Source organism: Stegodyphus dumicola, chromosome X1, assembly GCF_044657685.1.
Source record: "Stegodyphus dumicola isolate Sdum_Otavi_A_Nest chromosome X1, ASM4465768v1".
NCBI classification, from domain to species: Eukaryota; Metazoa; Arthropoda; class Arachnida; order Araneae; family Eresidae; genus Stegodyphus; species Stegodyphus dumicola.
In genome coordinates, this window is record NC_140780.1 from 51406675 (window position 1) to 51430227 (window position 23553).

General features: G+C 32.3%; 1 protein-coding gene across 3 annotated transcripts in view; it reads left to right on the top strand.

Annotated features, from left to right (window-relative positions):
• The window catches only part of LOC118180911 (uncharacterized), a 130444-nt gene that overhangs the window by 85462 nt on the left and 21429 nt on the right, over positions 1–23553 (top strand). For 2 of the 3 annotated variants that reach the window (XM_035349993.2, XM_035349991.2), the window contains exon 6: positions 1170–1354. In XM_035349993.2, coding sequence (XP_035205884.1) covers positions 1170–1354 — 185 coding nt within the window. The remainder of the gene's footprint in view (positions 1–1169; positions 1355–23553) is intronic. The other variant, XM_035349994.2, reaches the window with a different exon arrangement.

Here is a 23553-nt window from a genome sequence, read left to right on the forward strand (position 1 = left end):
GTAACATCATTAAATTTGACACTTGCATCTTTAAAATATATAAATAAATCTTTAAAATATTTTTAAGAGTTAAATTTTATAAATTAAAAATATTTTAAATCAACTCGAAGCAATTTCGAGAAAATAACAAAGTTCTTTCGGGTAATTTGCCTTCTGCCAAATGCTCATGGTTTTTAAGATATTCAAATTCTATAACTTTCATTCTTAGCTTTGAATCTCTTTTTGTTTTGCCTCCTTAAATAATTTGTATTACGGTGGTATGTTTATCGGATTATATTCTCCAAATACATGATTCCAACTGAAAGTAGGGCAATATGGAAGCAGAAGTTTACAGAAATTACTTTACAGAAACTTTGAATAAAGCGAAATTACAACTACTAAGTATGCAAAGTTTTTTATATAAACACATATAACATATACGCAATAAATCGAGTATAAAATAAAATTCTCACTTTATCACTGCTTTGCTTTCCACATATGTTTTATTGCTGTACATGCCTTGACTTGCTAGTACAGCTTTTAGATACTTTTGTAAGAACTATTTGTTAGAATGATCTTTCATTCCGTAATTAAATCTTTCTAAGCCTTTCAAATATTCTCAGAATGGTGTTTTTTGAAAGTGATCTTCACCTGCTTCTGACTGCTTCAGTCTTTGAGTCCGTAAGAGAAATTACCAACTAAATTAAACAATGAAAACATAAATGTCATTTAAACTCAAACATAAATGTCATTTAAAATTATTTTCGTGAGCAGACGAATAATATTTTTAAAAAGCTGAAGTTAAGTAATTAATCACAGCTTCGTTTGGCAACTTCGCTGGAATCAGTTGAAAAAAAATCAAAAATGAAATTTTGTAGAGACTGCGTAGATTTCATAAAAATAAAATAGATAAATAAGATGATTATATAAATTAAAAATTAAATATTTGAAATAGATTTTACGTTATCTGAGTCAGAGGATTCAGTAAAATTTGTAAACAGCTATTTATGGCTTGGATGTTCTTATAATTTAAGTAATCAATTTAATTAAGTTAATTAATTAAGTTGATTAATTTAAGTAATTAATTTAATTAAGTTTAATTATAATTTAAGTTATATTTTAAATTTCATTTGGTACTTGTAACTGCATATTAAACTAGTTCGGAACTAAATGAAATAAACTGGAACTAGATCTTTTCTTCCCAGGAGCTCTGCAGTGAAGGTTCGGACGGGAAGTCCAGTGGTTTTCACTCTCCCTCCTCCACAATGCAACATGGAAATTCGAAGCGGATTCGGTCCTTCGGGAAACAGGATAACCGGTCCGGTTAACGTTGGAGACCCTCTCACGCTAGTCATCCATATGAAGAGCGAATCCAGTAAGTTAATTTTGTAAATTTCATTTTTTTATCACTTCACGTTGAAACATCATTTTTCGGTACCACTTAAATTTACGTAATTTTATAGCTTTTATGTAATTAATTATTTAAAAAGTTTCTTTTCTTTTCGGACTATTCTTGTAATTAAATAAATAATTATTCTGCTGATTACGCTTATGTATATTTTCAATATACATACATCGTTACATTTATATTCAAGTTAGCGATTTTAATATATATATGTGTGTGTATTTGTTGTAGAGCATTATTTATCTTCTGAAAGAAAATGGACACTAAAACAGCATCAAACATGCAAGTACTGAGTCATAGCCTAAAGAATATAAAGTCTTATTGTGTATTCCAACAAACAGGGTTGTGCTGACCTTAGTATTGCTTTTTACTAGGAATACATTTGGCACTTGAATATTGCTTTTATAGTCTTCATTTAAGTGCATTACTTTGTAGAGTCATTAAGTTAAATGAAAAGATGAAAAATATGCAACCGCCTTCGCCGGGAATCGAACCACGGATCTCTGGAATACCGGCCCAGCAGGCTGCCGTTACACCACGAAGGCACGCCAAGAAGGTTGGAGAAATACCTTATATACTCCCCTTTTTAAAGGGCGACTAAGGTTTAGGGGACCTAGTCGCCAAATCCTGGGTGCGGAGAATCATCATCCACAACCCTTTTAGTTCGGACGCCACTAGTAGAGTCATTAGGTTAATTGAAAGCAGAATAGATGAAAAATATGCAACCGCCTTCGCCGGGAATCGAACCACGGGCCTCTGAAATACCGGCTCAGTGTGCAGAACCAACTACACGACGAAGGAACGCTAGGGAAGTGGGCGAAATACCTTATAACTTAGCCTTTGCTTGATGTTAAGAGAAAATAGTTTTCAAATTTAATCAATTAGTAAAAGGAAATGATTTAAAATTTTTATGTTCTCATTGTACAAGTAGACCTACATTTAAATTTATACTTTTCAGCAAACTCGTTTTATTTAGTAAAAACACTTATTTTTTTATGTCTAATGATAGGTCTGTAATAATTCTCGTAGTTCCTCAAGGTGATGATTCCTCAACGTTAAAATTAGGTCAAGGTCCTTAAGAATTGATGAGTTTGCTTTTAATAGAGAACTAAGGAAAATATACCTCGGTACTCAGCTGCTTTTTAATCGGAATTGATCATTTTTCGCTAATTTAACAACAGTTTCAATCACTGTTTGTATTATGCTTATTTTGCTTATATACTCCCCTTTCTCGCTTGATATATCAAGTACGATATGTGAAACGTGGTTGCATGCAGTATCTGTTTGAGTAGCATTTTTCTTAGATATTTTGAGAATACATGATCACGCTGAATCAAACATTAAAAAAAGAAGGAAGAAAAGGAAGGGAAAAGTTGCGCAATTTTTATTTTATTTTCATTTTATTCACAGAATGATTTCCAGCAATATTAGAATTAACTCCAAAATTGCTTAAATACTATATTAAAATAGAATGGAACAATTTGAACTGTAAACCTGTTTAGTTATAAAACACCTTTCTTTTAGCTTAAGGTCAAATGAAAAGCGTTCAGTCAGCCATGACGGGTTGTAAGAACACTATACGGACAATACCGAAAGTTAAAGAAATTATTTGAACCCGGAAGGTTTCTGTGTGTTCGTTAAATTCCAATACTTTCTAAAAAAAATATGTGAGACTTCAAATCGCTTTCTCACCTTTTGGTTGCACACGATTGGTTTGCGATTTGCGAGAAAAATCCTGGAGTGGGGTGACCAATCAAGCAGATACTTCTGTTCTCAGGGTCTAGGTCAAATCTTTCTCGGAAACGAAAGCCATTCGAAAAATCAAGTGTCAGGTTGTCAAAGCGAAGTTTCAGCTGCATGAATGCTTTATTTACACGCTCTTTTGATATGAATAATGGCTCAAACCGCAAGAAGAGAGTTTTCCTTGACCTTGAGTGGACATGCTTCAGCAGCTATATAACGGCGAGGTTAAGATCCTAAAAAAAAAAAAAAAAAAAAAAAAAAAAAAAATGTCGTAATTCAAGTTTTCTTTCAGAAAAATAGAAACGGTTGGGGTGTAAATATAGATATCTATTTTTAGGTATTTCTTCGTGCATTTGTAATTTATATATATGTATATATATAGAGAGAGATGAGTAACTCATTAGTGTGTTGATATGGTGCTCGAAAGGTTTTTTGTTCAATAATGAACAGCTTGTACAATTTCAAATATTCTTTATTTGCAATGTGATTTTTAGAATATTAGATCATTGGAAACGTAACACCGATGCGATTTAAAATAATTCATATCTTTAAAGTGGAATAATCGGCATTAGATATAGTTTGAAAGATATTAGTTTGAAAATTAGAAAATGATTAAATGCCTTTTTTTTTGTCCTTTTTTTCCTGAAGGTTATTATTATTATTATTATTATTATTATTATTATTATTATTATTATTACTGAGTTATTGGACATTGATGACGTTAATCTGGACGGGATCAGAGGAAGTTTGAAGCTGTTTTTCTAATTCCAAAACTTCGTTAATCATGTCTCACAAGTAAAAGCCAATGGGTCAGAAGGACGTACGCTGCACTCCAAACAGTATAAACGTCTCAGCACTTTCCGCTAAGACTGCTGATTTGCGATTATGCATCACATTTTCGCTGAAATAATGTAGAGTACGATATGGATTATATATACACACATCCACTCACCATGTATATATAAACTTCTTGAAATCATGTCTGTTCCGGATTTCAAACTAATGCACAGAAGCCAATGCACCTAGTATAAGAGAAATTTTCCATCCAATAACATTCTTTACTTGTTGAAAGCTTTAAAGGAAATAGAAATATTCCTTAGTTTTAATATTATTCATGATGTATTAAAGAACTATTATACTTTCTTTTAATTCAGCTGGGACTTAAAATTGTCTCTAGTCTGATATTTTTTAACGTAAGAGGTGAGGAACGTACCTAACAAGCTGATACAAAAATATTGAACAGATTTCATGTTTACAATTTTCCTTAAATTCGCATAAATTTCCTTTCCATTGTAAATTAATTGTATTATCTGTAGTATTAATTTTAGCTGTAGTTTATGTTCTCAAAAGGAAAAAGATGTCTTCATATTTATTAGCTTAAATGTATTTATTGACTGACTGAAAGAAAACCTTTAGAGAATTAAAAACAAATGCATAAATAATATTGACTCTCCTTTGTTAGGATCCTCATTATTGAAAAAAAATAGTTTTATTGCAAATTATGAGACAATTTCCCTTTGTTAATGCTTGTTAAATAGCTTGTACAAATTTTAACTTATACGATTACTATTATTTCGCATTAACTAGTTATTTATAATTTCCGCTTTTAGTATCACTCCTCCATTCCCGTTTCCTCATAAGAAATGTAAATGCGTTAGATAGTATTTAAGTTGAGGAACATTGGATTGTATGACACAGCGTGTGTCTGCCTCTCGAGGCCGCGTTACTAAGTTTCGCTAGCTCTGATAAGATTGTAATTCCTTGGGTTTGCGTTATTGCTGCTGACATTTAATTGTTAAGCCGGTGAGACGTTCTAAGCCAACTCAGTTTTAAATTAAATTGTGTAATCTTTGCCTACTAGGTTACGTTTTAATTTGAATTTGGCTGTTACTTAAGTTATATCGACACAAGTGGTGGTTGATACTGTCAAGCACGACAGCTGCGTTTTATGTTCAAGTTATTTTAACTTTTATCAATAAAAAAGTTATTTTAACCTTTTCAAGATTTTGTTGTTTATTACAGATACAGCGATAATTCGCTTAACGTCTATTAAAAGTTTGATGCTGGTTTATGCTTCCAAGTCAAACTACACACAGTAATAATAATAGAAAAGTGCAAAAACATGTTTTATACAATCTTTCAAAACGTTTTAAGCAACGTTTTTCTATTAAGTTCATGCTTTCTAAGCCATCTGTATTGACAATAACAGAATTGAATATTTTCTATCAAAAGTACAAGAAATTAACTATATTTCTAAGATATGTTCTTGTAGTTACCTTCAAATCAGTCTGTAATTCTGAAGATCGCGTTCAATTCTAAGAGAAAACACAGAAGAGAAAATACAGTTATTTAGAGAAACCACTCTCACTTGGTCTTTGATGAGGAATTTCGCATTTGTTTCTTTGATTAATTATAACAAAGCATGTGAAGGCTATATTCAAACGAAGAGGGAAGCCTTCGTAATTGTTTTCTGTGAGAAACTACCTCGTATTTAGGTTACACATGGAGAAACTACGAAGCTATTATGCATTCAGCTCGTTCATTGGGATTCAAATCCTGGTCGAATTACCAGTGTTCAACGAATCATATTCTGTCTTCCACTAGTGGACTGGTTTGACTTAAGTAATTAAAGTTATTCCTTCTGTGTGGTCTTGTAGTAGAGTAGTTAGCATAACAGACTGGTAATCTGAAGACCCCAGTTTGATTCCGAGCGAAAGCATGGCAAATTTTCCAATTTTGCTACAGCACTTTTCATATTGGTATGACATCACAAAAGCTACAATCTTTAGATGTGATAGAGAATTATTAGAAACAAAAGCAGTAATTGCAAACAAAGTAACCATTCTTCATCAAGAAACCATTCGTCTTTCGTAATTTTTAGTATGGGACAATATTGCGTAAATTTCTATTTGTTGTTATCTGTGAGAAATGTTTGTTTATTTAATCAGCTATAGCAAAAGTATGCTAGAGCAGTCTTCATAAGGGAAATTTTGCTTTCTTGGAGTTCCTTTAAGCGAAACTGTCTCACGTTCGGAATACTCATAACGGTAGCCACGAAAATACCCAAGCAGACAGCCCGTTTGTTGGGATTCAAACTCGGTCGAACTACTAGCATTCGGCAACTCGTAAGGAATAAGAGCATTGAGAGCACTCTAAATGTAAAATGGGTGATGAGGGAGGTTCTTGAGTATAGCAAGCACTTTAAAGCCGTCTGCTTTCAGCTATGACGCGTTTGTGAAAGAATTCTCTGGGGGGGGGGGAGGAGAAAAAAGAAAGAGAGAAGAAAAATGAAAGAAAAAGTAAAGAAAAAAAAAACAGAAGAAAGCAGGGAAAAAACAGGAAAAATAGTCTGGTTTGTAGCTATATTATAAAAGTAAAACTACATAGGAAATGTCAAAGGACAATGTTTTTGCTATGAGTAATAGAATTTCTTTTAATATACCAAGAATGAAAATAATACATTACAGCTGTTACTGTATATAAATTTTTAAACCCATTTGCATAGCAATTGTATTTGTGTGTTCATTGATAGAAATAACTACGCGTTTCGTAATCTGTCTGATGGAACCACTGCGGATAAATCCCGGGATATAAACAAAGCACTAACAGTGTAATTTCGAGCATTTATTATAAAAATTACGCGCACTAATTTATAAACTCTGGAGATTAAGAAATAAATCTCAGTTACTAAATTTTAGGTTTACATTTAAACATCGCAAAGTAAATTACAAGGTTACAATTTAGGAGTTTACTGATTAATTACTTAAGATTTTGCACGGCAATGAAACCGAGTATAAAATGTTACTGGAAAAATTATAATCATCCATTGCTGAATATATAGGACTTATATATAACATGGTATATTTTCATTTAAAGTCACTAACTTGCAAGTATTCGTTTCTCCACTTAGAACAACTACCCTTCTTAATTTCCAGTAAATTATTATTAATTGTACTTCCATTCTTAAAATGCTTCGTATTTAAGATTCAACAAATTACCAATAAAATTATAATTATTAATTTCCAATAAATTATTATTAATCGTAGTTCCATTCTTAAAATACTTCGTATTTAAGATTCAACAAAATTACCAATAAAGTTTTAAATTCTTAAAAGTCTGATACTAATTACTCGTATCAGTACCGTTTTTCATCAAACTTTTAGTGTTACAACATTGCAGAAATACATAATTAATACCGTAAACATACGGAAATGCTGAAGTCATATATGTATAAAATGTTTTTATTTATGTGCTGTAATTAATTTAAAATGTGTTCCCAATTAAAAAAATTTTTATTATTGTACCTGGCACTAAATTATGGCACTAACTGACTTACAGAAGTAACACTAGTAAGTGCAGCCTGTTCGCTAAGCAGAATTTCAGATGCTGCGTCTATAGGGAAATATGGCATGTCTCCCACGTAATTTTCTGATACAATGATTAGCAAATCAGTAATGTATGCGGAGAATGACATTTTCAATTCTGGGCTAGGACTGTGAAGTCTCCTGTTCTACTTTAATACTCTTTAATTTTTAGTCGACATTTTGCTTTTAAAACCGTAATTCCATTTCAAAATATCTTACTTGGTGTCATGCATTATAAGCTGGAATTTTTTCTTTTATATTTTTATCCAGCTTTTACATCGTTTCTTTGGATGCGAAATTTGCCAGAGATTTCGGAGTTTCCTACTCGAATTATGGAGCAAAGTATTCAACGAATAACTTTCCATGAGTAGGATTGTCTGTCGAAGATATTTCAGCTTCAGCTACATTTATTTCTCTTAAACCATGAGCATATTAATTTCAAGGAACTCTGTCTGGTTCTACGAATCAGGTAGAAATGCATTGCAAAATTTTACTTTCTCAAGCGAATAACCAATCAATAAGATTATCTTCCATCACCTGAATAACATATTTTAATGTTACGACAGTTCTTATATAACAACGGGTTATTATTGAGTGTCTCTTATTCCTCATTTTTTATTATGATCAAACTATTGAAAAGATTATCATAAAGCCTTCTTGAAGATTATAATCATGAGCGATTGTAAGCAACATCTGTTCTCATTAAGAGTAATTTACTATATTGCAGTATTTCGACCATAAACATAAACGATTTAACGGTCGAGCCACTAAGCGTTTCCTAAAAGTTCAAAAAGAAATTTAACATACCATGACATTTCCATACGACCGCTGCGCCTGGCAAGTCTTTTTTCTTTGCCTTTTAAATGGTTAACTGTACTGAGCACGGCAATTTGAATGCAAGTGAGACTAACCAATTAAGGCTATAGCAAAACGGCTCAGTACGCTTCCAAACAAGAATGTTCTGCCTCTTCAGTGTTTTGCACCTGCCTTTTACTTTGAGAGTAAATGGAGTCATCTAGAAATAATTTGAGACTGCATCTGTTCTCCGCTTTTAGATAGTCTCTAATGATTTAGTCGTTACGAATAAAATTAAGAAAAGGAAAATAAGAGGGGAAAGTTCTTAATTTTAAGGACCACAAACACATATAATATTTTTAATAATCCGTACAAGGTCTCAAGAAGCACGACGTTTATATATTTCTATATTTATGTAACAATTCTTAAACCACACACTGGGTAAAAGGCTTTTTGTAGTGATACACTATTTGGCACATACTTGCTATTTCTTTAATGACGAAAGACTGTGTGCGTAAATAACTTTACCCTCTTTATGCACTTTTGCAGATTTATATTTCTTTGGGATCGTTTAAAATAAGGGAAACATACGATTAAAATAGTATTAAAGCGTAATCTTGAAATCATCTTATGGTAAGATAAAGTCCCAAAATTGTGTATTAAAGATGCTACCGAGGAGCATTTTAGTTCTTAATTTGTTTTAAATTTTAAAATTAGACTGTTTTCCATTAATTTTCATGTACAAACACACAAGAAATGGGACACTTCTATATCTCCTGTTCAACTGAGCCGACTGACGAAATTTAATTTACATTCTTCATGTCTCGAAAGCGGATGTATTATATATATATATAATACATCTTGATAATGCAACAGTCATAAGCTTTTGTGCACCTTGATTATCACAATATATATATATATATATATATATATATATATATATATATATATATATATATATTGCATAATTAAAAAATATTTTTTTAAAAAACAAAATATAATCCTGCCTAGTATTTTCGCGCATTAAGCTGCTGAATAATTATCAGTAAAGACATAAAACAAGAAACCTGAATTTCAATTTTTGTTTTTGTGAAAAATTAGTTCTAAATTTCTTACTTTATATATATGGTATATATATATATATTATATATGAAGAAATAAATGAGCCTAAATAGATTGTAATATCAAGGAACATTTTTAATGACAGAGATTAACTTAAACATAGTTGCGTACAGCAGAGAAAAAGGGGAAGAAGTAAGAATGGTATACATATACATACATACGTAATAAACAGTTACGTCATCATTCACCGCGCGGATAAACGCGAACGGCGCATGCGTCAGGAGAAGCTCTCTTAAGCTAAACGTCGTATTATAATTTATGATATAACAATCCCCCTTTCGACGTTTGGCGGCTGAAAAAAAAAATAAACATTAATCATTTACAGTTATTCCAATTAATTTACAGCACTTAGAATGTTTCGAAGCAGTCAATGTTTTTGTCAGTAAATCAGCAGGCATTTTCTCTGTTGGCACATATTTAACGTCTATTTCATTTCTTTCATAAATTTCACGAATGAAATTATGTCTAATATCTATGAGTTTAGTACGTGAGTGATAAACAGCATTTTTCATAAGCTTTTGTGCACCTTGATTATCACAATATATAATGGTTGGATAATCAGCAGTAAAATTTAATTCTTTAAGAAAACGACGTAAATAAACTGCTTCTTTGGCACTTTCTGAAAGACTGATGTACTCTGCTTCAGTACTTGATAATGCAACAGTTTGTTGCTTTCGTGATTCCCATGTTATCGGATTTCCAGCTAGCTTGAATAGGTAACCTGTATACGATTTTCTAGTATTAACATCAGACGCCCAGTCGGCATCGGTATATCCAATAAGTGCTTTTCCAGTCTTTCGAAATTTTAAACAATAATTTTTAGTTCCTTTTAAGTATCGAAGAACGCGCTTTGCAGCCAACCAGTGTAGTTTTCCAGGATTGTTATTAAATTGGCTCAGATGACTGACGGCATATGTAATATCCGGCCTAGTAAACACAGAAAGATACATAAGCGAACCAATTAGACGGCGATAAGGTGCATTGTTCATTTCTTCCTTTTCAGTTTATATTGTGGTACTCCTTTTTCGGTCTTCCTGGCTTCCCAGTCTTGACTTTCTTTGGACGACCTGCCCCCTTTTAATCTGCATTTCAGGTAGTGCTTCGGAATCAGAATCTTCATTATCAGATGATTCAGCAGATGCTTCTGCCATATTTGAGGGGTCTTCTGTTATTTCATCAGCCGATATTTGATTTACATTCAGAGGTTTTTCCTTCTTTTTATCAGGAATATTTTCGAGAAATATAATTTCTAAATCTTTATCATAATTAGCAGAGTTTTCAAATTCATCAATGAATCTAACATCTCGGCTTATAACGATTTTTCTGAAATTTTTATTCCACAGCTTGTATGCTTTCGATTCATTTGAGTATCCTACAAATATATGTTCTTCTGATCGAGGATCGAATTTCCCTTTAGACCTTTTATTAAGTACAAAACATTTTTGTCCGAATACTTTGAAGTGAGATACAGTTGGCTTAATGCCAAAAAATAACTCATAAGGTGTTTTGTTTACTCCCAGGCTTCGATTTGGGCAACGATTACGAATATAAACAGCACAGTTCAAGGCTTCAGCCCAAAAGGATTGGGGAAGATTACTTTGTAGTAACAAACATCTGGCCATTTCAGTTAAAGTGCGGTTCATGCGTTCAGCTCTCGAATTCTATTGAGGAGTCATTGGTGCAGAGACTTCTCGTTTAATACCGCATTCTTGAATATATTTATTAAATTCTTCTCCGCGATATTCGACACCGTTATCAGTCCGAAGGATTTTTATTTTCTTTCCTAGACGATTTTCGACCGCAGCTTTGTATTTAATGAATGCCTTTTTCACTTCATCTTTAGTTTTAAGAAAACTGACTTCGACATAACGCGATTTGTCGTCTATGAAAGTAACAAAATAACGCGAACCAGCATGAGATGGGACTCTCATAGGTCCACACAAATCTGAGTGAATCAAGTACAGTAATTCATCACTTTGAAATTTTGATTCTTTTTGAAAAGGTTGCACAGTTTGTTTACCTCTGATACAGACTTTGCAGTCTTTTAGAGATTCAGTGTTATTAAAATTTAAATTTCTAACCATGTTATCAGACTTAAGTCTTTTCAAATCAGACTCATTTAAATGACCTAATTTAAGATGCCACTTTACAAAATCACTTACCTGTGCTATTGCAGCTGTTTCAGTGCTTGGATGTATATAATAAAGATCACCATGACGAATAGCCTGCACTAGTATAGATCCATTTGGTTCTATTATTCTAGCATGTCGTTCTGTAAAAATCACTGAACGATTATTTGCAGTAGCTTTAGACGTTGACAGCAAATTACATTTTAATTCCGGAACACATAACACATTTTTGAGCGTAAGTTTAATTGTCTTATTTCCGTTAGGTACTGTTATAAGGACAGTTCCAATTCCTGTAATTTTTGCTGTTTTGTCAACTGCTAACTTTATGGTTGAATTCGTTCGATGGTGAAATTCTGAAAATAACCTTCTGTCATTGCACATGTGAGATGTACAGCCACTATCTAAGCACCATGAGGAGGTCTTCTGATAAGCATTGTTTACTGCTAAACTAATCTGCTCTTCATAATTAGAAGCCATCATAGAACCTTGATTTCCCTTATTTGATTGCGCATATTTTCTATCAGCTATTTTCTTTCTGCATTCAGATGCCTTGTGCCCAATTTTCGAGCAGTAATTACACTTCAAGTTTCGAAAATTTCTTTCAGCTGGAAAATTTTTGTTTGAATTTACCTTCCATTTTTCATTTTTCTTCTTTTCTTGATTTCTTCTTTTATAATCAGTATAGTATGCATTCTGTGAATCTTGAGATGTTTTCCCTTTTCTTGCTTCCCATTCTTCTAACATTTTGATTTTCAAAGATTCGGGACTAGGTAACTGATCTTTTGATTCGATGGCGCATCTAAAATTTTCAAAATTTTCTGGAATACTATAGAGCAGAAGAATCGATAATAAATCATCAGCTATATCAATTTCCATTTCTTTAAGCTTATCAATTATTTCGAAGAAATTATTCAAATGTTCAGACATCGTTTCGCTTTCCGCCATTTTTCTAAATAAAAGCTGTTTTAATAATGTAGCCTTCTTCGCAGGTCCTTTCGATTCATATACGGCTTTGAGTTTATTCCACACAGCATTTGATGTCACACAATGCTTTATATGACACAGTTCACTAGGATTAATAGCAAGAATTATATCTGCGCGAGCTTTTTGATCAGCTTGGAGCCATTTCTTTTCATCTTCGGTTCCTTCAGCAGGTTTTAGCGCTTTACCGGTTACATAATCCCAATGGTCGTTTTTAATCAATACTGCTTCTATTTGTAATTTCCAACTGTCAAAATTATCTTTTCCGAGCTTTTCTATAGTAGTCAAATGCGACATAATGTAATACAGTCTCTCACAGCCAAAAAAACAAGATTGAGTGCTATAAAAATAGGCTTAACTGAACGCTGATCAGTTCTTACCGTTGATTAGACGTAACAGTTCTTGCACTGAATTAGGCTTAAGAGTTCAATGCTCGAAAACTTCAAAATGTTCATTTTAAAATAAGTATTTTGCTAATTAGGCACAGTTGAAACGTTCCTGGGCCCATAACCATTGAAGAAATAAATGAGCCTAAATAGATTGTAATATCAATGAACATTTTTAATGACAGAGATTAACTTAAACATAGTTGCGTACAGCAGAGAAAAAGGGGAAGAAGTAAGAATGGTATACATATACATACATACCTAATAAACAGTTACGTCATCATTCACCGCGCGGATAAACGCGAACGGCGCATGCGTCAGGAGAAGCTCTCTTAAGCTAAACGTCGTATTATAATTTATGATACAACAATATATTTACTAAAGAAATATTTATTATTATATTATCTCCTAATATAAATTAGTAGAATGTATCAAAATGAGGGAACAATGCTATATATATATATATATATATATATATATATATATATATATATATATATATGTATGTATATGTATATATATATATATGTTATGAAAACAAATTCAGAAGTAACTGAAGAGCAGGAGCAATGACCAGGAGCAGGTGAAGGAATTTTTTGGGCGTAGAAGTGTTGATCCATAATGACTAGGAAATTGGAGGCGAATTCAGATTAAATCTTCAGTTTTATTTTCAGTAACATATTGCGGATACACACAAGTCGGCACATTAAATGTGACTGTTCCAAAAGGCTTACATTTTTTATACCTTTGTAGCAAGAAAGCAGCAGCAGACAGACAGCAGTATACCTAAGCTAAAGCGTGGAAAGCAAGTGTGTGATGTTCACGATGAAATCTCAAATCAGACTGAGTTAGTTTCGGTTCTCAGGGCATTTTGATTGGGCAGTTAATATTGCTGTAAAATTACTATTGCCTGCTTGAGTTTTAGTTCCATTTACATCATCATAATTACGTAAGAATCATATGACATAGAATAGTCTCCAAATGACGCAGTGCAGAGAGGAATTATTATTTTTAGAATAGAGAAGGGAAATTTACGTTGCTAATTTAATCTTTAACATATTCATTATTTTTCTTACATATTTATATATATTTTTCTTCCATATTTATATACATTGTTCTAATATACGTATTTTGACACAAAATCGGACTTTTTCTGAAATGAAGTACCTGTTACTTTCCATATTTCGATTCTACGACTCAGGTTATGCTTTAATATTAGATTTTGTAAAATTTGATGAGAAACGTAGCGAGAAATTCAAAACTTTATCTTGGTAAATTTTTTTTCAACTTGTGCCAAGAATAATTCAACTGGAGAAATTCTTTGCTTATGGCAAAATATTTCCCTTTTTTAACTGTGCACGAGCAGAAAAATGGTGCACCGTTAATTCTTTCAAATAATTTTAACAAAGCGCGTAAACCACATTTGACGTTATTATAGCTTACACAAAATATGCCAAATTTCAAAACTCGTCTGTATGTAAATTCACGTATTATATCTTAGGAAACTTTGAATAAAAAGCTCTAAGTTTTAGCAAGTACACTTAGAAATGCATCTATTTTAAAAGGATGGCCAAAATTAAAATTATTAAAAAATAAAAATTTTAAAAACAAATCAGAAAATATGTGCGAAACTTTATTTGGACCGAACTTAAATTTCGAACTGTGAAAGAAGGAATCAAATAAGTTTAATAAAAAAAGAGATATTAATAAATATATACCAAATTCAATTAACATTGAGAAACTTAAATATTGAGAGCTAATTTATTAAAAACTACTCTTGCGATTTTTTAATTCTAGTCGTAGAATTGAAATATGGAAAAAAATAGTTATATCATTTCCTAAAAAGTCCGGTTTTATATACGAATACCTACGTTTGACCAATGCTATATATAAATCTAATATATATCCTAAATCGCCCTATCGAGACACGAAAAACTCAAATTAAATTTCTTCAATCGGCCCAGCAGAACGGGAGATATAGAACTGTCTCTTTTTTTGCGCAAGATATAGATATAGTAAACTAACATCCTATCTACGCAATAGTAGGAAAGCTGTTTAATTTACGAGACTGCTGGTATATTGAAAATGAAGAAAGAAGAAGAAACACGTAACTGCATTTAAACTCTTAATCTTTGCTTTTCAAAACGTTTCATTAAAGTTTGTTCTGCCTCTAAAATAAAACTTCCAAAAATATTATACCTATGCTTCTTTCACGGGTGTACATGGAAGTTATATTCTAATGTGCTTTCTAAGTGTGGTGAAGAACTGAAGACTGTTGAGAAATTATTGTTTAGATACTGTTGTGTGTATGTATGTACATGTGTATGCCAAAATTTTAAATATTATTTCAACAAAGTCTAAATCTACCTGATTTAAACAACGTGGCGACTTTTCTGGAACTTCTGCTCCTTTTTTCTGCTAAGATATAAAATAACATATTGCATATAGAAAACAAGAAACAGACATCTGTTACTTTATTACACTCTGCTCATTTAGCCTGAATTTACTTATAATAAATAATAACCAAGTGTATTTTATGAAGTAGGATTTAAAACGCTTTCATTTATAATTTGGAAAAACATAGATAAGATTGTACACTTAATAATTAAAGTAATAAATACTTAAGAGTGACACGACAAAAATTACGTAATTTATAAAGGTGTTAAGAATAAAATAAACAGAAATGTTAATATAATTTAATGTTTATAGAACAAATATTGATTAAAGCTGTTCCGTTGTAATGACAGCTTAGGTATTCACTAGAGCAAACTTCACTGGTGAGACTTGTTTGAAAAACAAATATTATATGTTTTTAAATAATAAAGGTCTATTTTCGTATTTTGAAAAAGACATTAATAAGAAAGAAAAGAAATGATTCATATCTTACAAAGCGATTTCGATAAAATGGATGTTGTAAGATCTAGTCTTTTTGGCTAACGTAAACTGCAATTAAACCTACTTGAAAGTCTCTTAGCGACTTATCACTAAGACTAAAAGATGAATACAACGGGGGAACGGTGTAAAAGACCCTTTTATTGAACTTAATTACTTACAGATGGTACATACTTTCTGCTTACAAATCCATCATCCTCTTATGGTGATAAAAACTAAAGATAATAATAACTATTTATCTTAATTAAAGATAATGGTAAACTAAATTAAATTTAAATATAAGCTAGTAGTTTAAGACTACGCAGATTAATTTAACCTAGTAGGTTAGGTTGACTCAGAAACCTCTACCGGCGTGATATTACACTTCGGCAGCAAGAATGCGAAGCCGAGATTTAGAATTCAGACAGCTGGTAAAAACAACAATATGCGCACTCAATGGGGAAACAGGCTGTCACTAACCGTTTCGCTGCTTCAGTTTAAATACACTCTAACTCATTTACATCCTGACGAGGAAACGCGAGAGAAACAACAGATAACAGAAATCGCTAACAAATTAAAATAACTATTAGTAAAAATATTATACACTTCACAATGTAAACAAAATCTCATAAACAAAGTGAAATTGATAAGCTTAAAAAAAAAAAAACATCCTTATTTCATTTTCTTGTCCTGTAAAAGGAAGATCAGATTTTAAAATTACCTCATGTGATCAACAACACTATCTAAAATTCCAGTCTCATTAGCATTTAAAAAAAATAACATAATATTATCGTTAAAAAAATTATAAAAAATGAGTAAAACTTTGAAAGTACTGAGAACATTCTCTATGCTCATGTCAAGGTTCAAAAACTTTGCCCTTGACCATAGCGAAAAGAAAAAATTCGTGCTTCATCAGTTTGTTCATAACAAAGCGTTTTTTCAATTTATTTTCACTGTGAGATGGAATCCTTGAAATTACAGCTCAGCCCTTACATCATCTTGCGGGAGAACATAGCGGGAGAATTGCTTTGCACACTCAGGGAAAGGTCGCTGCAGATGTCAACGTAACAACCTTGGCCATGATAAGTGCACACGCGCCAGACTTGCACCTGCTTCAACTCTCACTATTGTTAACGAATCACTCTGTCAGCGTTATCAAATTTTTTATGCGAGTACTACATCACTTGCTCTCAAGTTAAATTTTATTTTTTTCATAATTATTCTATCCTGCATGGTTTAAGATTTTCATGACGTCATTAACTAAAATATTTTACAAGAAAATACGAGAACTGTGATTGCCCGTTTCAAATGGAAAAGAATATAGCCTTTTAAAATCTGGCTGACAATTAAAGTGTCGTTCTTGTTGTTGTTACTTATCTCACTTGTCTGACAGTAATGAAATACATCGAGGCAACGAGTGCAAGATTGCGCCTGTCGTTGGCACCGTACAGGTGACAGTATGACTTTGCACAGCTCCACCCCCAATTTAGATGGAGAGCACTCAGGGGGAGACGCGTGCAAGCGTATTTTACCCCTCTTCCTCTACCAACAAACTCTCGAGAGGACTTTCGGCTAGCCGCATATTTAGATTCCCCCCCATGCCGCACAGACACTATACATTTACAAACATCTACACCTTCTCTGGCATTCGAACTCGGGTCCTTCGTACGACAGTCCGCGTCGCTAAGCACTATCCTGGTTGGGCGGCGACAATTAAAGTTCTAACAATAAGTGGCAACATTGCTTTAGGTTTTTTTTTTTTTTTTTTTTTTTTTTTTTTTTCCCGCCGAGAAACATATTCTTTATTTTAAACCCTGCAGAATCCTTTTTGCTACTGGCCGCTTCTTCCTATGAAACATAAGCTATGAAGAATACTCTTTTAAAGTAATACATCTGTTTGTCCCCCCCCCAAATCAGCTATCAAATACTACTTAAGAATATGTGGCTAGACTATGAAGGAGCAGTATAGATGAAGTATATGCATTACAATCTATCTTAGGTTTTTAAAAAATACTATAAGTAAAACACTTGCCCTTCAAAATATCAACTAGTTTCAAAATGGTCAGCCATTTTTCCCTACAGAACTGGAAAAATAAGTGTATTAAATTTGGCTGAAGCTTATAAAAAAAAAAAAAATCAAAAGAAAAATATGTACAGCGCCTCTACAAAATTTTAGAACTAATTTTTAACAAACTTCAAATAACTCGCCAGACAGTAATTAGCAGCATTTACTACAACGACATCTCATTAAATCTTGTTTTTTCTAGAGCATCGTTTGCTTACGGATAAAATTTTCTGAGCAGGTAATCGTTTCCTTTGATCCAGTGAAAATCTGCTGTCATGGGTTCGAAAGCTTAGGAAAGAATAGCAATAAAGTTTTGCTTTGAAGCGGGAGAAAATGGCAATGGAAATGTGAAATAACATGATCCCACGTTTTCTTCGGTGTGAACAATTTCATGATGGACGCAAAGATGTCGATGATAAATCAAAGAGTTGCACCCTTCATAGTCTTGAACGGAGGAGAATATAGAAAAGATTCGACAATTGTTGCTGAAAAATTATCACCTGTCTTTTTAAATGTTAGTTAGTGAGGTTAACATTAATAAAGATGTTGCTCACAAAAATCTCGCAGATCTTAAAAAAGAGGAATTTATTTTCCTTTTCTCTTTCACGCTTTGACAGAAGAGAAAGAAGATGCAAATTTTTCCACGTCGTGATTTGATCTAAATGGAAGACATTAAATATTAATCCTGATTTTTTTTAACAAATTGTGGCTCGAGAAGAATCTTTGTGCTTTGCTTGTAATATTTAAACCAAACAGCAATCATTTTTTGTGAACCAGAAGAGATTCCCCATGACCATAAAAAGTTCAGTAAAAAATGTGAAATATTAAAGATTATGTTGATGGCCATTTCTCATTGGAAAGAGATAATTCTTAAAGTTTTTGTTTCTAAAAAATAGACATTGAGCTTCATATAATAGGGAGTTCTCAAAAGAATTCACCATATTAGGTTTGGAAACAATCAAATAACTGGTTCCTTTTTGCACGACTTCTTTTCTTCTCCTCAGATAATGCCGACAATTCCATCCTGTGAGCATTTTCTAGCAAATAAAAGTGTCACAATTCTCACCCACCCTCTTTATTCCTCTAATTTGATACACTCAGGTTAATTTCTTATCCGTTAAGTCTTATGCGAAGGGCCATTATTTTTTTAGCACTGAAGAAATTCAAAAAACCGTAACCAGAGACTTAAACAGAATTCCTAAAAATGAGTTCTACGAAGGAATCAAACAGCTGTATGAACGTATCAAGCTTTGTATAGATGACAAGAACTATATATTGAAATCTAAAAAGAAATTTTCACCTTCTCTACTGCGTGCCTTCGAGGCGCATGTGATAGTATATCTGGTTAGCAGTCGGAAGATACGTAATTCGAACCCCACCGAGGGCATATCGGATTTTTCTCTCATTTCTTGTTTCGAAAAACCTGATACATTCTACAAAGTAAAAATGTTGTTTTCTTTATTTTTCGTTTTCGCACGAACCCAGGTCTAATACTTTGCACACGTACTGTATATGTTTTCCTGATATGGCTATGTCACGATTAATTCAAATGCTTTTATATTTAATAATATTAAAGCAAGTTTTTCCTCCAGTAAATCACTGATTTTTAATTCATATTTAAAAATTTCTATGAAAAATCATACATAATGCAAGATAAATCCTTTTTCTTTCTTTTCTTCTTTTTAATTTTAAACTGCCAACTACTGCGAAAATTATCTATAGAATTTGCTTAAGCAGATAATTTCAGTAAAATCCATTTCTTTTAAACATTTTCCCCGCTTGGTGGGAAATAGAATTTTTAGATTCATCGCATGATACATATATGTGAATTTAATAATTTTTTTTGAATTATTAAGCATCGTAGTTACGCTGTTCAAAACTGCCTCCGGTATATAGCAAGCAAAGCAAAGTGCTTGCTATTTTTGTCTAGATGCCTGAAATGGATATTTTTTAATGTCCATAACAATGTAGCTTCAAGCTTTAAACCTTATTTACATTTTAGTGGGCCATATTCAAACGTTAGATAAAAGCCTTTCCATTAAATTCTGTTTCAAACTAGAATCATGAAATCTTCTGTTTTTATTTCCTGTGTAACATAAATTGAGGGAATCATTTTCCTTTTCTACATTTCTTTACAATTAAATAAATAAATATCTTTTTTCCCTTTGAAGCTCAATACACAAAATTTTCAAGACTTTTATATTGAAACGATGAGGATTAACTCCTTATTGAAAATTTCTATAACAATTTAAATCCTTAGTCATTTTTAATGTAACATGAAGCGTTTTATTCCTTACAATCGTAGAAATATTATGCATAGCTTAATTTCCACATAAGCAGCACTATTAATCGCCAGTTTTCGTAAACATTTGGGAATAAGTATGTATCTTCTGTAGATGAGATGCCTGTGCAGTACGTTTTCAAGAACCTGCAAATTCGCTACTCCTAAAGGCTCCACTAGCAAACCCCTTCTCTCAAAATAAAACACGGCTCCATCTGTTCACAGCATTTTGCTGGAAAGATTGGGCCAATCTTGGTTACAAGTAAGCGTCATCTTCCCGTATTTCTTCTAATGATCACAATCTTTCGTTAATTTCTGGCTGTAATGTGATTTGCATATACGAAAATTTAGTTCTTCTTTTAGAACACTTCATATTGTGCGATGCGTATAAGCCACTTTCTTAAGATGCGTGTCTTGGTGATTACTGAAAACCTCGAGTGAACTTTGTTGAGCCACTTACGCATTTCCTTCCGTCCGAAATTTTGAAAGACGACTACATCGTGTTAATAAATTCTAATGCTGTAAAGAACAAAATGCTTCTTGTTTTATGAAAATTGATTAATGATTTAAAAATGCCATTAGCAAATTAATTTCCGCCTACTCTGAATCATCCTATGTATTCAAAATATTACGCCCTTTAGGAAACTTCAGCATATTTCAATGAAAGCAAAGTTTTGAATGTAGTTTTTAAAATATATGTTATATAATAGAAAAATCAATCGTGAAGTCGCCGTTGTGCATGATTTACAGGAAAGTGTATACAGTTTATACCCGTCAGGTATAATGTCAATTCATGCCAATTCATGATGAAGGAAATGCTGCTAAGTGCAGGCTCTGCGCCGCGTAATATTGCTTAAACTGCATTTTCAAACATTACAGTGACGTAACTACTAAAATACTATAGCTAATTTAGCGAGAATACAACAGGACTGAAAGGCATATGTTTGTAACTATGTATAGTTTTTGCTACCCTATTCAAAGAGTTTTGGATGTTAAAATAAAAGTTAAGAAATCATAGTTACAGAAAAATGTGTGTTATCGCATTTTACCTCCTTCCTCCTTTCACAAGAGAAATCTACCAATATGTATATATATATAAGGTATTGAAATACCGTTTAATTGCCCCAAATATGGTTTAATTTTGTGCAGCCTTATCCAGTAAAAAAATAAAGTAAGGCGCGCAATTCTTGTATTCTTTTAATGGAAAATGTCAGCATCAATCTGAAGGCAAGTAAAATGGACTTAGCATATTCAGGTTAATGTTCTTAAATTTCACATTAAGTTTAATACGTGATTTTGAACCTACTTAAAATTGTGGTTCGTTGTATACTTTCTGAGCAATAAATTTCAAGCATTAAACCGTCAAGAAAATGAGACAGTTTTAAACTTTCTTTGCATTTCAGAGCATATATTTAAAATTTAATGTTTAGGGAAGATGTTTCACTACTTGCATGGAAGCTTTTAAACTATGTCTCAGTTTTATCGGTTTATATGTATTAATTTTTGTGTATGATTTACTAAAAATGTATAGAACTAATGAGCCTTTAGCAATTTTTTTAGCAATTTGTTCTCAGTTTTATCGGTTTATATGTATTAGTTTTGTGCATGATTTACTAAAAAAGTATAGAACTAACGAGCTTTTAGCAATTTTTTATGCGTTACCTTATTTAAATGACTCTCAAAAAAGGATGTACTCCCTGTTAGTGCAAAAAGTATTTGCTTCTCTAGTAGTACAATTGCAACAACTACATTATCTAGCTCTCGTTATAATTTTGCATATTGATGAACGCCTAATGTATTTCAACAAGATCTTTCCGAAAGCCAGTATGTTTTTTTTTTTTTTTTTTTTTTTTTTTTTTTTTTTTTTTTTTTAAATATAAGTGAAAGCAGATATATAAACATTATGAAGAAATAACCTCTTTGATGAAAATATTCAGTAGAAAATTATTATTTCTCAATCAACATACCACTCCCTTCTCCTTATAATGATGTTAAGTAGATTAGTGTCTAGACAAAAACTGTACACTTGCATAAAGGAAAAACGTTTTAAAAGCTGACTATACCTTTTTTGTTTGTCTGAGAAATAATACCATTCGTCTACTTAATTACTATTTTTCAATGGCCTATTTTGTAGATTTCTTTTTCTCAGGTGGATGTTAGATGATGACGTGCTTCTTCTAATTTTGCCTCTGCAGAAGCATGTAAAAAGAACTAATCTAAATCAATTCTTAAGATTTGAAACAAAGGGGGTGAAGGACCTCATATGAATAGAGGAAAATAGAACGTCACCGCATTTTTCGAAGCCTTAGAAGAACCCACACACACTAGCATCCGAAAAGGTGGAGCAAGAAGAAACCGATTTTTTTCTGTCTTTTGGACAGTAATTGCTAGTCTTCATCCATCAGGTCGCGAACTCCGAGGAAGTTATAGATTCTTTTGCTGGATACAGAAGATAAGGGAAAGAGGGAAAAAAAACAAGATCGCAGTCATATATATATACCAAAACCATCAGTTTAAAAGTGTGCGTGTTTGTAACAATATCGTTCCATATCCTTAGGACGAAAGACATCTCCAGCAATCGCAAGTAGGAAATATTTGCAAAGGGTCAGAGCCACAACCGCAATCCCTCCGCCAGAGTGTTATCCGTGACAATGGTTAAATAACCTGTTTCGCTTTCGGTTTGATTCCAAATGGATGTCAGTCGTTTTCATATCACAGATAGGCATTTTAAAAGGCAGTTTCCCTGATAGCAAACGTAAAATTCAAAAGTCGTGAATAAAGTTCCTTTCACTGTCCGTACTGAAAATGTACGGTTAATGGTAATCTTTCGAACTGTAAGCTAAAACGTGCTGAAATATATCATTTCTTTCTCTTCATGGATTAGACGTTGCCCTTTTGGAAGACACACTCCAGATAAAACAACTCACGAAAAATTCTTAACGATATTTTAGATTCCAAACACGTTTATCTGGTCATTCTAAGACTTTATTCGTCTTATTTTTAAGTCCATTGCTTTCAACTAGCTGGAGTTCTTTTCTGTGAATGCAAGCGACTACTTCTGTGGAAATTCTAAGAACTCATTTATATTTCTTTTCAGAACGAAGGTCAAAATTGAAAATAAAAATAAAAATTAATGGGTACCACCCGTTTTTCTATTTAAAGATAACGTAGAATTAAGACCATTCTCTGCCATAAAAATACTGTTTGGTTGCGCCAAACATAGTTTAATGTTCCATCTCTATCTATTCAGTCACGTTCTTATGAAATGGCTCACACTTGGAACAGCTAATGAAATGATTTACAAATAAAGATTTGATTTTGAAGGGAAATACTTTGAAAATACTGAAATACTTAATGAAATATTTTGAAATTCAAATTGACAATAATATTGTTATTATGAGTGCCTTAGTTTCACAGAACAGTGTAACTAGA